Genomic DNA, 13,094 nt, shown 5'->3' on the forward strand with positions numbered 1-13,094 from the left:
ACTGGCCCTGCATGTGGTAGGGGGGGGTTGGAGATTCATGATCCTTCAGGTCCCTTCCAACCCTGGCCATTCTGTGATTCTGTGAATATGAAGTCTGCATGCACACGAACCAGAGCAAAGTCAGGTACTCATCTTTTACCTAACTGCTACTCTGAAGGACTAGCCAAGCTGGCTATTGATGCATTCAGGTAAATGGATTTCAAGAGATGCACTAACAGATGCAGGTAGTCAACAGGCAGATGATCTTGGCAGGGGGGTAAAGGATGTTAAGAGAAGATGTGTGTTCAGATTCCAGACTGTGGTGAAAAGCTCAACCAGGAATAGTAAGTAAAAACCATCAGTATATACTTCCCCCTTGTGGTAAAACTATGCTCCTGAATGATAACAATATGCATTTGCTAGAGGGTAGGAAATTAGTATAACAAGCCCGGGGACACAGCCATAGATCACACAGATTAAATACACCCGTATTACAGCCAGTCACGCTGCTTTCCACATGTGTTAAGTCACTTCTGTGAAAGAGTCAGCAGTTAATTACCCCTCGTTACCAATTAGGCCCCAAATCAGCAATGCCATGATAGAAATATTCCATTTTGTTGGCAGAAATGCAGAGCTAACTGGGGCAATTATTTTGAAGAATAGCGTTCTGTAGCTGAGAATTTACTCTATCAACCAGTTTTATTATGCTCTTATTAGCTGTTGTAGTTTATGTGGAAGTCAAAAGGAGGCATTACATTTGGAGTGACCTACACATGAATCTGAGTATTTTCTGCTGTGGGTTTCACCAATTCAGACTACTCTTGGCTCATGCTGGGAGACAAATAGATGAAAATTCTTTAAAACTTACTGTATGTGCTTTCTTTTATTGCAAATTCCTTCAGGCAGGGCCCACAGTCGCCTGGCAGACGCAGAGATATGACCTTCTTCAGCAGTTTTGAAGATTTCCTAACCAAAAATATCTGTTGTAGAGAAAGGAAAGAGATAAAATTTTAGCTTCACCACAGGTGCCTTAATAGAGACAGATACTGAGGACAAAAGAAACTGTAATAATCTCATGATCACTGACACACCTTACAATACACCTCAGAATTTAATTCAATTCAGCACAGGAATCTACCACATCCAACAGGTTGGTGAGAAACAGCAGTCAATTGTTTAGAAAAGCATTTCATCTCACTGTAACAGATACGTGACATCAAGTTTATGATGCCCTTTTATGAGCTCTCTAGTTTAACACAAAGCAACCCCCAGCTTTGAGTCAAATTGCAGAATCTGGGGGACACTGATGGAGCCCTGCTGTGTCACAGCAGCCTATTCATGCAATTCTCTTGCAACAGGATACAGAAGCAGGCCACCAGCCTTAGCAAAACTGGGAGGACCTGGTTTCCATTACAGCACCCTGACAGGCACTAGTCAAGGACAAAATCTTTGTTCTTGCTCCCTCCATATGGTGGAAATGCATCTGTTACAACGCTGTTTAGCAAGGTCCAACTCCAGAGCTCTAATTGTAGCAGTCTACGCTCTCTCAGCTGCAGAGGACCTCTAACTATTCTCAAGGCCAAACTCGTCCAGCTGCCAACCACTCAGGAAGCTTTCGCTTGGCTTATCCAATGCACACACAGAAGCAGCTTTGTGAGTGTTGGTTTTGTGGGGGATACTTTGGTGTTGCTCATTTTAACGCAGTGTGTGAATGTGCATTTACTTGCCTGTGCACGTTAGTTTTGTTTTACAACAAGCAGCTGTATCAATAAAATGCAATGATCTTCCTACCCCAGGAGGCTGTGCACGCAGAATTTCTGTGGCTTCAGCATCGTTCAGACCAAGCTGGAGCCACACAGGGTGAGTATGGAGGAGCTTGTCCAATATGCTCAGCTTGTTAGATAGGCTATCATATCCAGAGTCCCGAGGACAGCCTTTCACATCCTTTTTCTCTGGAGAGACATTATCCATGTTCTTTACTAGACTGTGGAGAAACAAAGTTATATGTTGGTTATAAGCAATCCCTCAGTTCAGCAAACACAGATCAACAAAACTAACAGCACTGCTGGCAGCCTAGATAGTTATTTCTTCTATTTAGAACTCATGTTATTAGTACACATGTTCTCTTACCTGTATGATTTCTCTCTTTCATTTACCCCCCAATTTAAGAGCTAAGTGTAAGGTAAGCTCTAGCATTATTCTATGAGCTTGTCAAAGTTCAGCAATCACTTTGAACGGATATATGTGCCTATGTAAAACCATCCCCCTGCTTCTCCAGCACAGATAAGCTTTTCTAAGGCACAGCTTCACTGACACACAATGGCAGATCTTTTTTCTTCTGCAGTCTATGCTCTAACTTCTCAACATAGTTACATCTTTGCAAACAGAAGTCCTCCTCTCACAACTCAGAATTGTGCCTCTCACAATAGGCAAGGAATCAGATAGTTGTACTCTTAATTCATTTGGCTCTGGATTGACTCCTCTGCAAAGAATGAAAGCAAAAGGAAAGCTAAACCAAGTGTGACTGGGGCAAACTATGGTTATTTATTTTTTTATTAGTAGCAAGTTAGTTAAAAATACCTCTAAATGAAGCAATGAAGGTGACAGGTGCTAGTTTTGAATCAAAAATCCAAGAAAACAGAGTACTGCAGCAGCTCCTTTTGCAACGCCAAGTTTCTCCATCACTTGTGCATAATACAACACCCAGTATATCTGCATGTGTCACTTGCTCTAATTTTTGAGTTTAGAAGTACATCCTGCCATCCTTCTAGGTCTAGAAATCACTGCAGAGCAGTTACTCCAGTAGCAACAGTCCTGATGCTGATATTACACACAGGTAAGAGCTAAGCAAATCAGATACGGAGTCAGAAAAAAACATCAGGTGCAGAGGGTGTGTTCTTCTGCCATCACAGGGCCCTGAACAGCAGAGGGCAATGCAACTGCATCTCCCTGCTGCAAACTGAAGCTCTTCCAGACTGTTTCAGACAGGCAGGAAACACATGCCAGCTACTGTAACCAGAGCAAGTGCAGAAGAGGCTTCATAAACACAACAGTGCTGAATTATAAGAAAACAAACCAAACAAACAAGGATGACAACAACAACAAAAACCCAATAACTTCAAGTCTTGTCCTGGTTTTTCTAGCACTTGTAATCATCTTACAGCATCTATGGACAAGGCTACAAAGGAAAACAAATAGCATGGAGAGCTGCTTGATCTTTCTTTGATTGCATGAGAACATTCAACATTTCATTACCTGGATCATTTATCATCTATGCACCTTCTCCCTTCCTTTTGTCTTCATTACTGTTTGCTCACTTATGATAACACCTTCTAGATTTGCAAGGCATCTAAAATGCAGACACCTTCCCTCCCTAAGCACCAAAAAGCTGCCAATAATGCCTTTCAGGTACACACAACATACAGAAATATTGCGTGCAGAAGGGAATTAGTGTTTACATGTTATGACAAGGCACTGAAACTGCCACAATAGTAGTTCTAGGTTCTGCTTTCGACCACAGTCCCAGCAGAACCCAGCACCACAGCACATGAAACTCCACGAAAGTCAATCCATGAATCGTAGCAGTGCTTTCAGGAGCAGGACCTCCAGGAAATACAGGGCAGAAACTTTCCACTCACCTTCAGAACGGGTTACAGCCAGGAATGCTACAAACCAAAGATAGCTATGGCAAAATGAGTTATGCACGGACTCTGGCTGTGAGTTTAACTGCCCAAGGGGTGGAAACTAAACACGTTGCGGAGAGAATCTCTATGAGAGGGAAACAACTTTGCCTACAAAAAAGAACTGCATCACATGCAGAGGAAGGTGCAAAACTGGTATCAGTTACGAGGCCAGGTGCTCCTCGCTACCAGTCAGAGTTTGCAGACATACCCTGGTCACAGCGCTCCTCCTCCACACGGGTGGCTTAACTCAAACACAGCCAAAGTTCTACAGATCCAAATTAGAATTTGAGCAAAGGTTGCCTGGTTGTTTGGAACCCACGGTTACTGAGGTGCGCAGCCCTTCCCTTGTGCTCCCATGGAGAAACACAGTGCATGAATTCGTCATCTCTTTGACTGCAACATTATTTAGGACTGGGATTTGTGCATTACTTCTCCGGAAACAACAGTATGGAAAGAAGAACCATATGAACGCCTCATGATCACCTGATTCATTGAAGCGTACAGAATAAGAAGTTGCTGTGACCTTTGTGCACCAGTACAACATCCTATGTTGCGCAGCCATCACACTGCTGGTGGAGGTGGTGGGGGTGTTCTGTGTTCGCCTGGTTTCATGCCAACTCCCAGAAACAGGCAGCAAAAAGGATAAAGAACTGGCTGAATCCTAGAATTAGGATCATCTCCCTCATGCCCACAGGGCTGTAACATACACCTTCATCACATACCTACAAAGCAAGTGCCCCTTTTCAGCCCTGCCTGAGATCTTCCTTTGGTCTGTATCTCTGTGCCTTGTTTGGGTTTTAACCCAAGCTTTCACTTATAGGTGAAACCCATAAATAGGTTTCTCCTCTTTAGTGTGGGATCCCTCCAGACTTTCTGCACTGACAGACACTAGAAGAGATTTGTCCCTCTTTGGGAGTAGACTCACAGTGAAGGTGCTTACATGTACATCCCGCCAGGATGACCAACACTGTTTCATGGCTTCGCAGTGTTGCATTTAAGCAGCTCTACAATTTACCTTCACTCTCCCTACAAAAGGTGGGATAACTTACCTGCACTTCTGCAAGCTTGAGAAAAGTTGAGGGAAGGATTCAGATGACCACATCTGCTTCCTCACTCTGAAGGAAGCTGGTTATCAGCACAACCTTGTGTTTAGCTAGTCATGCTCATTAGCTGACTTGAAAGGATTTGCGCATAGTAAGGAGAGTGGTGAGGGTCAAAGACTGGGCTGGATACAGTAATAACGATAATGATTTACACTTGTTCAGCAGTGCAGCTTAACAAGCATTGCTGCCAGCTCTGCCAAGGTGGAAAGGTTTGCACAGCACAGCCTCCAGGTTCATTACTCTCCCATCCCACTGTTACTCGGCAGTGAGGAATATTTTGCCTGTTTCCATCACAGTCACGAGGGCAAAGAGAACAGCAGTAGACACAGATGAAGAGAAGCTTCCTAAAACTGCAAAGGGAACCTTGGATCAGCTCCAGTAAAGGCTCCCCACAGTTAACACAGTGTGACTCCTGACTGCAAGCGTCTGAACTTCTGTAAATCCTGCAGTCTAACAGGGTTTAATTTCACCAGCCAACTCACAGCAAACATTAGGTGGGAGATGGCACTAAACCTCTCAAGATTATCTCCCATGCCTCAGTAACTGGATTGTCACATTCTTCTGCTTTTCATTACAGCTGAAGGGATGGGATACAGCTGCTGAGGAATAGGTTGCCAAATACTTACACACCTGTTAATGATAGCAACACCAATACCTGTCAGCACTGAAAGGAGACCAACACAGAGCTACCAAGATGAGCAAGGGACTGCAGCATCTCTCCTATGAGGAGACGCTGAGAGAGCTGGGACTTTATCATAGAAAAAAGGAGGCTCAGGAGATCTCGTTAACATCCATATAGATGCAGAAGGGAGAGTGCAGTGAAGATGGAGCCAGGCTCTGCTCGGTGGTGCCTAATTGCAGCAGGAGGCAATGGGTACAAACAAGAACACAGGAGGCTCTCAATATTGCTTTTTTTTCAGTATTACTTGTGTCACAGGCTTCAAAAGAGGAGGCATCTCCAAAGTATCACCAGGAGGGTCCTACCTCAGGAAGTCACCACACAGCTATACAGATCACTGAAGCTGCAGACATGAGGCTTCATGGACTTCTTTGTATACTTATTCCTCTGAACACAACCAAGACATCCCACAGACCTGGCTATCCAGAGCTGTTCCCATTGTGTGCAGATATAGGCAAAGGTAATAAAAACAAGCAAGAATAACACACGTTCCTTCTGGGTCTAATTTCTCTAGATCCAAACACAAAATCTAGATACCAACTTCTGAATTGCAGCTTACACAATGATAAAAGCATCTTACATCAATTATAAAGTTATAAAATAACTACAAAGTTATAATAGCAAACGTGGTTTTCAATAAGCACTCTGGAAAGCATTGCATGAAATGACCGCAATTTGGTAGTAACTCACAACCAGAAGTTATCAGTTGTTATATAATTTGCACCTACTTTTTTCTTCTGCAGAAGCTCACAGCTCAGATTTATGTAGTAACATAAAAAATGATCCCAATTAATTTATGCAGATCTTATATTTTATGTTACCTTAAACAGCTAACAGAAAATGATTTTTTTTTTTTTTTAAGTTTGTTCACTCTTTGACTTCTGTTTCAATAGGAAACTTAATTCAATTACGTCTTCATGGAAAGCTCACTATTCACTTTCTGAGGTCAGCTTTACTAGCATTTTTAATCAAAACACATTTTGCACTCAAAACAATAGCTTTCATCAGAAAAATCTGTTAAAAATTATTAGCAAAACAGGAGAATGGAGTTGACGACTGTTTCCAGCTATGTGCTTTCAGCAAGATTTTAGAGATAATGAATCTTAGTCTTTCATGCTTATGGTGCATTCAAGGATACAAGCAGCTTTAAAACTGAAAATCAGCTAATCATCATTGAAATTAATTAGCTGAATTTGCTGAAATGAAGAAAGCATCCTTTCTGCCTCTGTAAAAGAACCACACTGTCAAAAGCTTTAGAACTTGAATAATGTGCAACCAAGGCCACAGGGAAGGACTTCAATTACCACAGCTGTCTGTTCTTCACCACTCAGGCAACACAGGTGCTGCTCAATGTTTTAGGTAACATGAATAATTTAAATGTAATGCAGTAAGGTTTTTGGCACATTTCAACAGCATTTACAGAAACAGAAAAAAAAGTTTAAAAACCCACGGATGTAATTCTAAACAACCAACCCTTATCCACTTTGTGGAGCAAAGCCCACCAGGCTCCAGAGCGGACTCTGCAGCCCAAAAAACAGAACACTCACACCATTAATTTCCTCTTGCAACCAATATTTGAACAGTAAGTTAGAAAACAAAGAAGAATTTATCTTAATACAATGGTTGAAACATTCTCTGGATAACAATTTATCTGTCATTAACCATCAGGAATAACAAAAGCAAAGCTTTTTTGTCCCACTACACCCACTTAAACCTTCAGGTTTACATCACATTTCCACAGACCCACCTACAGCTGTTTCAAAAAGATGAAATTAATATCTGCATTACCAGTTGAATCTCCAATTATTTTAAAGCTTACAAAAATGCACTGACTTATCTAAAAACAAACAAACAAACAAAACAAAGCCATGAAAGATGCATATAAATGAGCTAAAATCCATATCCCACAGAAGTGTCAGCTTGTGGCAGTCTATTTTACTTAATAACCAGATCGCATCATTGTGAGTTGAATCTTCACAAATCCATCTGGAGCAATGGCCATTGTTGATCTGTACAATGTGAAAGTAAAGCTCCTTGCCACAACAAAATGGGAACAACATCAGTAGCTTCCCCTTTTGGCCACTCATCTGCATGGCAGGCTTGCCGCAAGAAAGCAGAAGTGAAGCTCAGCTGATTTATTAAAGATATGAAGGCAAACACAGATCAATTCAATCTCCAGGCATTCCTTCTGCACAAAGGCAAATCCTGTTAATGAACAGCAAGGTAAACTCCACCCTTCGTTTCCAGGATGGAAAGTGCTAGGAAGAAGAGCGCTAGGATATAAGGCACCCAAGAGAACAGCACAACGAAAACATTCCTGTCACAGCACACCGTCAAGAACTATGAGAATAAGCATTTTAATCACCTTCGCAAATCTGCGGGCTCATCTTCCACCGTGACATCGGTCTGAACCATCTCCTGTTTCAGTTCTCCGATTTCTGAGGCAATCGTGTCAATGAGCTAGAAAGGGACACAAACAGTACGTCAAGCAAGTGGAAGAGGCGTGGAAAAGAAGCCTGGGGAAGCTTAGTCACCACAGATTACAAACTTTTTGTTTTTTAAATCACATCCTATTTAAACTTCCCCTAGCAAAGGAAAAAGGGCTGGAAACAATCATTCTTGAAGGAAGTATAATTCCTGTTTTTTTGCCTGTATAAAACTTTCCAGGCTGGTCAGTCTTGTTTGTTTTCTTTTTTCTTTAAAGCATTTTAGATCTGTAGCCTTCACAATCAGATTACACAACAGCCTAAATAGTAAGTCATCTGACCAATTGTAGCAGTAATTGAAAGCAATTTGATTTCTCAGATAAATAAAAAATATACACAAGAGTTCCAACCATGAGTTATTCCAGAAGAAATGCTAAGCCAGCATTACAGTATTTTGGCAGGTGAAAAGTAACAAAGCCACAAACAAATGAGAGCTGCTTTCCACATTAGGCATTGGGCTGAACTCGAACAGGGGACTTAATTAAAAGAGAACTACATCGTAACACTTCAGTGCAGATGGAACATAATCCTATGGAACACAAAACTCATTTTGAAGTGGGCTAAATTAGCACTAAGGCTGCATATTGAGAACTGTAGCACTGGCTGACCAGACGTCTGGGAGGTGTTCAGTGGGAACACAGCAGAAATCAGCTGTGAAGTTCACAAGGCTTGCTGTCTCGGATGTTCTTTGCAGGAACTGCATCAGGCCTGCCTGACAGGCAGCACACTAATGTACATAAACACTCTGGCAGATGGAGCAAATCCAGCTTTCCAACCCAGCTAAAACAGCCATATTCTCATCACCGAAAAGACCCAGGTGTCCCAGCCACAGGAGGCAGCTCCATACAGCAGCATTTTCAAAGACTTGTCACTATCAAGCAAAACCTCAGAAATTCACGTCCTTCTTCAGCCTACAGCTTTAGTCCTGCTGATCTTCCAGCTGCTGCCCCTCAAGCAGCCCGACTGACCTGAGCTGTGCCCTCCTGCCCACGAGGAGCAGCAGCCAGAGGAACCTGATCTGTGCCCACAGGTCGGGCCTCACCACAGCGTTCTGCTCCATCCACAAATTCAGCTCAACAGTAACTTAATTCAACATGGAGAAGCAGATTAGAAGTCCAAAAAGACAGAAGAAATATGTTTCTCCTCCAAGCTGTGATTAGTAGTAGAAGAACCAGCTCTACGAGGTCTAAATCTTTCAGGTGCAACCTGCTGCAGTCTCTTGTTGTAGTAATCTTTCTGGAAGGGACCTTAAAGTGCAACCAGTTCCTACTTGGAAAGGGCCTCAAACCCCCCCAGCCCCAACCCCTGCCATGGGCTGGCTGCCCCCCACCAGCTCAGGCTGCCCAGGGTCCATCCAACCTGGCCTTGGGCACCTCCAGGGATGGGGCACCACAGCTCTGGGCAGCAGTGCTAGGGCTTCACTGCCCTCTGAGTAAAGAATTACCTCCTAAATAACCAAAATCTTCCCTCTTTTAGTTTAAAACCATTCCCCCCCTCCTGTCACTTTCCACTTGTGTAAAAGCTGCTCCCCCTCCTGCTCATAAGCTCTCCTCAAGTACAGGAAGGCAGCAATGAGGTCTCCCCAGAGCCTTCCCTTCTCCAGACTGAACAAGCCCACCTCCCTCAGCCTTTCTTCATATGAGAGGCGCTCCAGCCCTCTGAGCATCTTTGTGACCCTCCACTGGGCCCTCTCCAGCAGCTTTGCATCTTGTGTTCTTGCTATTAACTGACACATAATGATACATCAGCACCTGACAGGTTATTCCTATCAAATACCACAAGGTAAATGAATATATGACCTAATTTCCTGTGTGATGAGCATTGTATAGAGGAGCTTTTGCTTCTACAAAATGCAGCAAGGATCCTATGTGTAACAGTACTAGAACCAACCCTGAGAAAACTGGCAGTTCTGCTATCTTTTTAGCAGAAGGACCAGAACATTTAAACTCAATAACCAGATCGCTCTGTTCACAAAGATTACAACTCCTGTTTTGCTGAAAATAATGGGAAAATCCATCTTCAACAGAATTAAAATCAAGACCAAAGATGGCAGCTTCCAAAAGTTGTGTAAAACAACATATAAGGACAGATCCAGAAGTAACGCTTCCTGTTTCATTATGCTGGCTCACAACATCAGCAGTGGATGCTGGTGGGACGGCAGTAGAGGCTGAACCTTCCCACCAATATCCCATTACATTTTGTTGCTGTGTGACAGATGGCAGCAGAGGAGCAGCCTGACAGAACGGCACCTGACATGGAAGTGTGTATGGAACAAAAATCTGTCACTGCAATCCTACACGAGGGAAAAAATGGCACCACTGACTGTCAATTATACTTGCTGAACATTGATGGAGACCAACCAGTGGATGTAAGCACAGTGAGGTGGTGGGTGGTGCATTTCAGCAGTGGTGACAGTGGGTCACCTCCACTGGTGCAGGCTTTCATCAGCACAGCACGTAGGCTCCTGTTCATAACTGGTGAAAATGTACAGCTGATGGTGGTGACTATGTTCAAAACTAGTGTTTTGTAGCTGAGAATCTGCTCTATCAAAGTTATTGTGCTCTTTATATCTGTTGTAGCTTCCACAGAAATAAATAGGAGTGATCCATGTGGATAAGATCCAAGCCTTAAATATCTGCCTGCAACAGATCTCTTCAGAACTCTGACATAAATACTACCTTGCTTTGCTACAGAAGGAAGAGGTTTTTTATAAAAGGAAATGCATTTAAAGCACGATATTCAGTTCAGGTGGTAAACAAACAATTAAGCAGAACTAAAGTCAAGCAGAACTTAAATAATATGCTAACTAGCTACTCTGGTGTCTAATTTTTTTCCTTTTTTATTACTGACAAAGCACTGTTCTCTAAGTTGAAAAGGAACAGTACTATCACTGTAAACCCAAACAATGACTCAGACAGCATGAGTTCTCATAGTATCACAGTAAGATATTCCCTAACCAAACCCATCCTAAACATTAGATTGCCACAAATACCCATGCACTAACTGTTTACGTTCCTAAAATCCATGAATGAAATAGCGACATGCAAGCATCTTAAAACCACAATGTTTCCTTTCATAAAGCATCAAGCAATGCTTATTGTCAGCTGATTCTTCATTCAGCAAGACTGATCCCAGCTTTTAGAAACTGGCAGCAGTGACAATGTAATTTCCATATACAGACCACAAACATAACTCACCACAGCTTTTCAGTCTTCTTTCAGCAGAACAAATACATCTCAATTTTACATCCTGCAGGATGCCTCGTGAACAGCAAAAATGAGAGCATGCTCTGAACTGCAATATATCCCTTACAAGCAATGCGCTCTTGAGGTGCTACAGTCTAAAGATGACACACGTTACTGTTTTGCATCTCAGAAAGCATAGGCTGACCAGAATGAGAAAGAGCAGGTCCTTTCTCGGGAGCCTAGCATTGCTACTCATTCAACTCCTGAAGAGTCTCCCAGTTTGAAGACGGAACCACCACAGCAAACCAAATTCTTGTTGCCTGCATTGAAGTGTAAATAAGCTTGTAAACAGCATTAACAAAGCTGCTGTCCTTCTTAAAGCACATTAAAGGAGCTAAGAAAGCCACTGCAGAATGCTTCCAAGCTCCACACCCTGCAACAGCTAAGGAGCAAAAGGTAACATCAGTGTTTCTATTCTGGGAAGAGAGCATGGGCTGAAGGCAACACAGGGCAACATCCGAAGGACAAACGAGCCCTAGCACTTACCTCCTTCCTGCCAGCGTCTCATTTTTCATTTTCCCCGTATCCTCTTGGCATGTCATCTTTTACTTCCTTCCTATTTTGCTAAGCAGAGCGCAGCAGCCCTCCAACAAGCACCCTGTGTAACGAGGGGGCAAAGCGCCAGCAATGAGCCAAAAAGGGAATGCTATTTCTGGACTCCTCTGTACCTCTATATACAACTACACATGCTGCTACGCGGCTGCCATTTTGGCTATTTTGCACAGGGAAGTATTGATTTCCAAACCACTGACACTATTCACCACCTTATTTATCTCTACCAAAGTGTCAACTGATACTTGATTTGGGGGGAGAAAAGCTTCAGCGCTGTTAAACTTCTGATGCTGGCTCAGTTCAGCTTGACAAGTGGATACAGTTTTGATGAGAAGGAAGTTGGTAAAAAGGATACTTGTCAGAGATATGTTCTGTCCCTTGCTTTAGCACAGACTGTCTCTGTGGCCATTAGCAAGCTTTTCAGGCCCAGAATTGCCCAGCTTATCTCCATCTCCACCTCCCTTCTACAACCCTCTGTTGCAGCCTTCATCAATGGCAAGTATTAGGTATAAAGACTTGGGAGAATTTACACTATAAGCATACAAACTGTCACTCTGTAAAACGGGGATATTGCTTTCCTGGTGTACTAACAGCTGAGGGGATGACTGTGGAAAAAAATAAGAGATGGTTGGAAGCTACAAGAAGTGGAATTATTTCAGAACCAAATAGAAAAGGAAAGCTGGGAGTTTCTCCACTGGTTGTTGCCAGTGACCAGGTCTTCTAAACACAGATGCACTAAGTTTGTAGTCACAAAATAGCTGGGGTTGGAAGGGACCCTTAAGATCATCTAGTTCCAAGCCTATTGCTGTAGGCAAGGCTGCCTCCCACTAAACCAGGTAGCTCACAGCCCCATCCAGCCTGACCTTGATTAAACTGAAAAATCTGATGTGTCAAGTGCTTTCTTCCCTCACTCACCTGACTGCAGCAAATGTACACGTTTTCATAATTTTACATGCACAAGAGAGGAAAAGGAGGACAAGGCAATATAACTGTACACACACAGTCAGACATATACACTGGTTATAATGCATGCCTGCCTTCCCAACTCCACATCATAGGTTTAGAACAGTGATCAAATAATGCAGGTTCCCAGAGATGATGAGAGATCTGAAAAGGTAGCTCTGAGGCAGCTTTTATTCTCATTACTCTCATTTTTATTCTCATTTTATTCTCATTATTGTCTTACCAGGCTGTCTTCAGGAACATTTAGTCCAGCTTTAGGTTCTCAATTGACACTGTTTGTCACGGCCTTTCAGCAGCCTGGCATCTTCTCATTGATCTGGTATATTGCTTTCCCAATATTCTGAGTAACTACACGCATAGTGAACACAAGGAACACAAAATAGCTATTCCAGCATCTATTTTCA

General features: G+C 42.8%; 1 protein-coding gene across 3 annotated transcripts in view; it reads right to left on the minus strand.

The window, feature by feature from the left end:
• Positions 1 to 13,094, minus strand: part of RIN2 (Ras and Rab interactor 2) — a 59,365-nt gene that overhangs the window by 20,421 nt on the left and 25,850 nt on the right. For all 3 annotated transcript variants that reach the window (XM_042878371.1, XM_042878356.1, XM_042878366.1), the window contains 3 exons: positions 7,810 to 7,904; positions 1,771 to 1,963; positions 848 to 959 (listed from right to left, as the gene is read on the minus strand). In XM_042878371.1, the coding sequence (XP_042734305.1) occupies positions 848 to 959; positions 1,771 to 1,963; positions 7,810 to 7,904 (400 nt within the window). The remainder of the gene's footprint in view (positions 1 to 847; positions 960 to 1,770; positions 1,964 to 7,809; positions 7,905 to 13,094) is intronic.

This window comes from Lagopus leucura, unplaced genomic scaffold (genome assembly GCF_019238085.1).
Source record: "Lagopus leucura isolate 7727_CA_CO unplaced genomic scaffold, USGS_WTPT01 Super-Scaffold_73, whole genome shotgun sequence".
NCBI classification, from domain to species: Eukaryota; Metazoa; Chordata; class Aves; order Galliformes; family Phasianidae; genus Lagopus; species Lagopus leucura.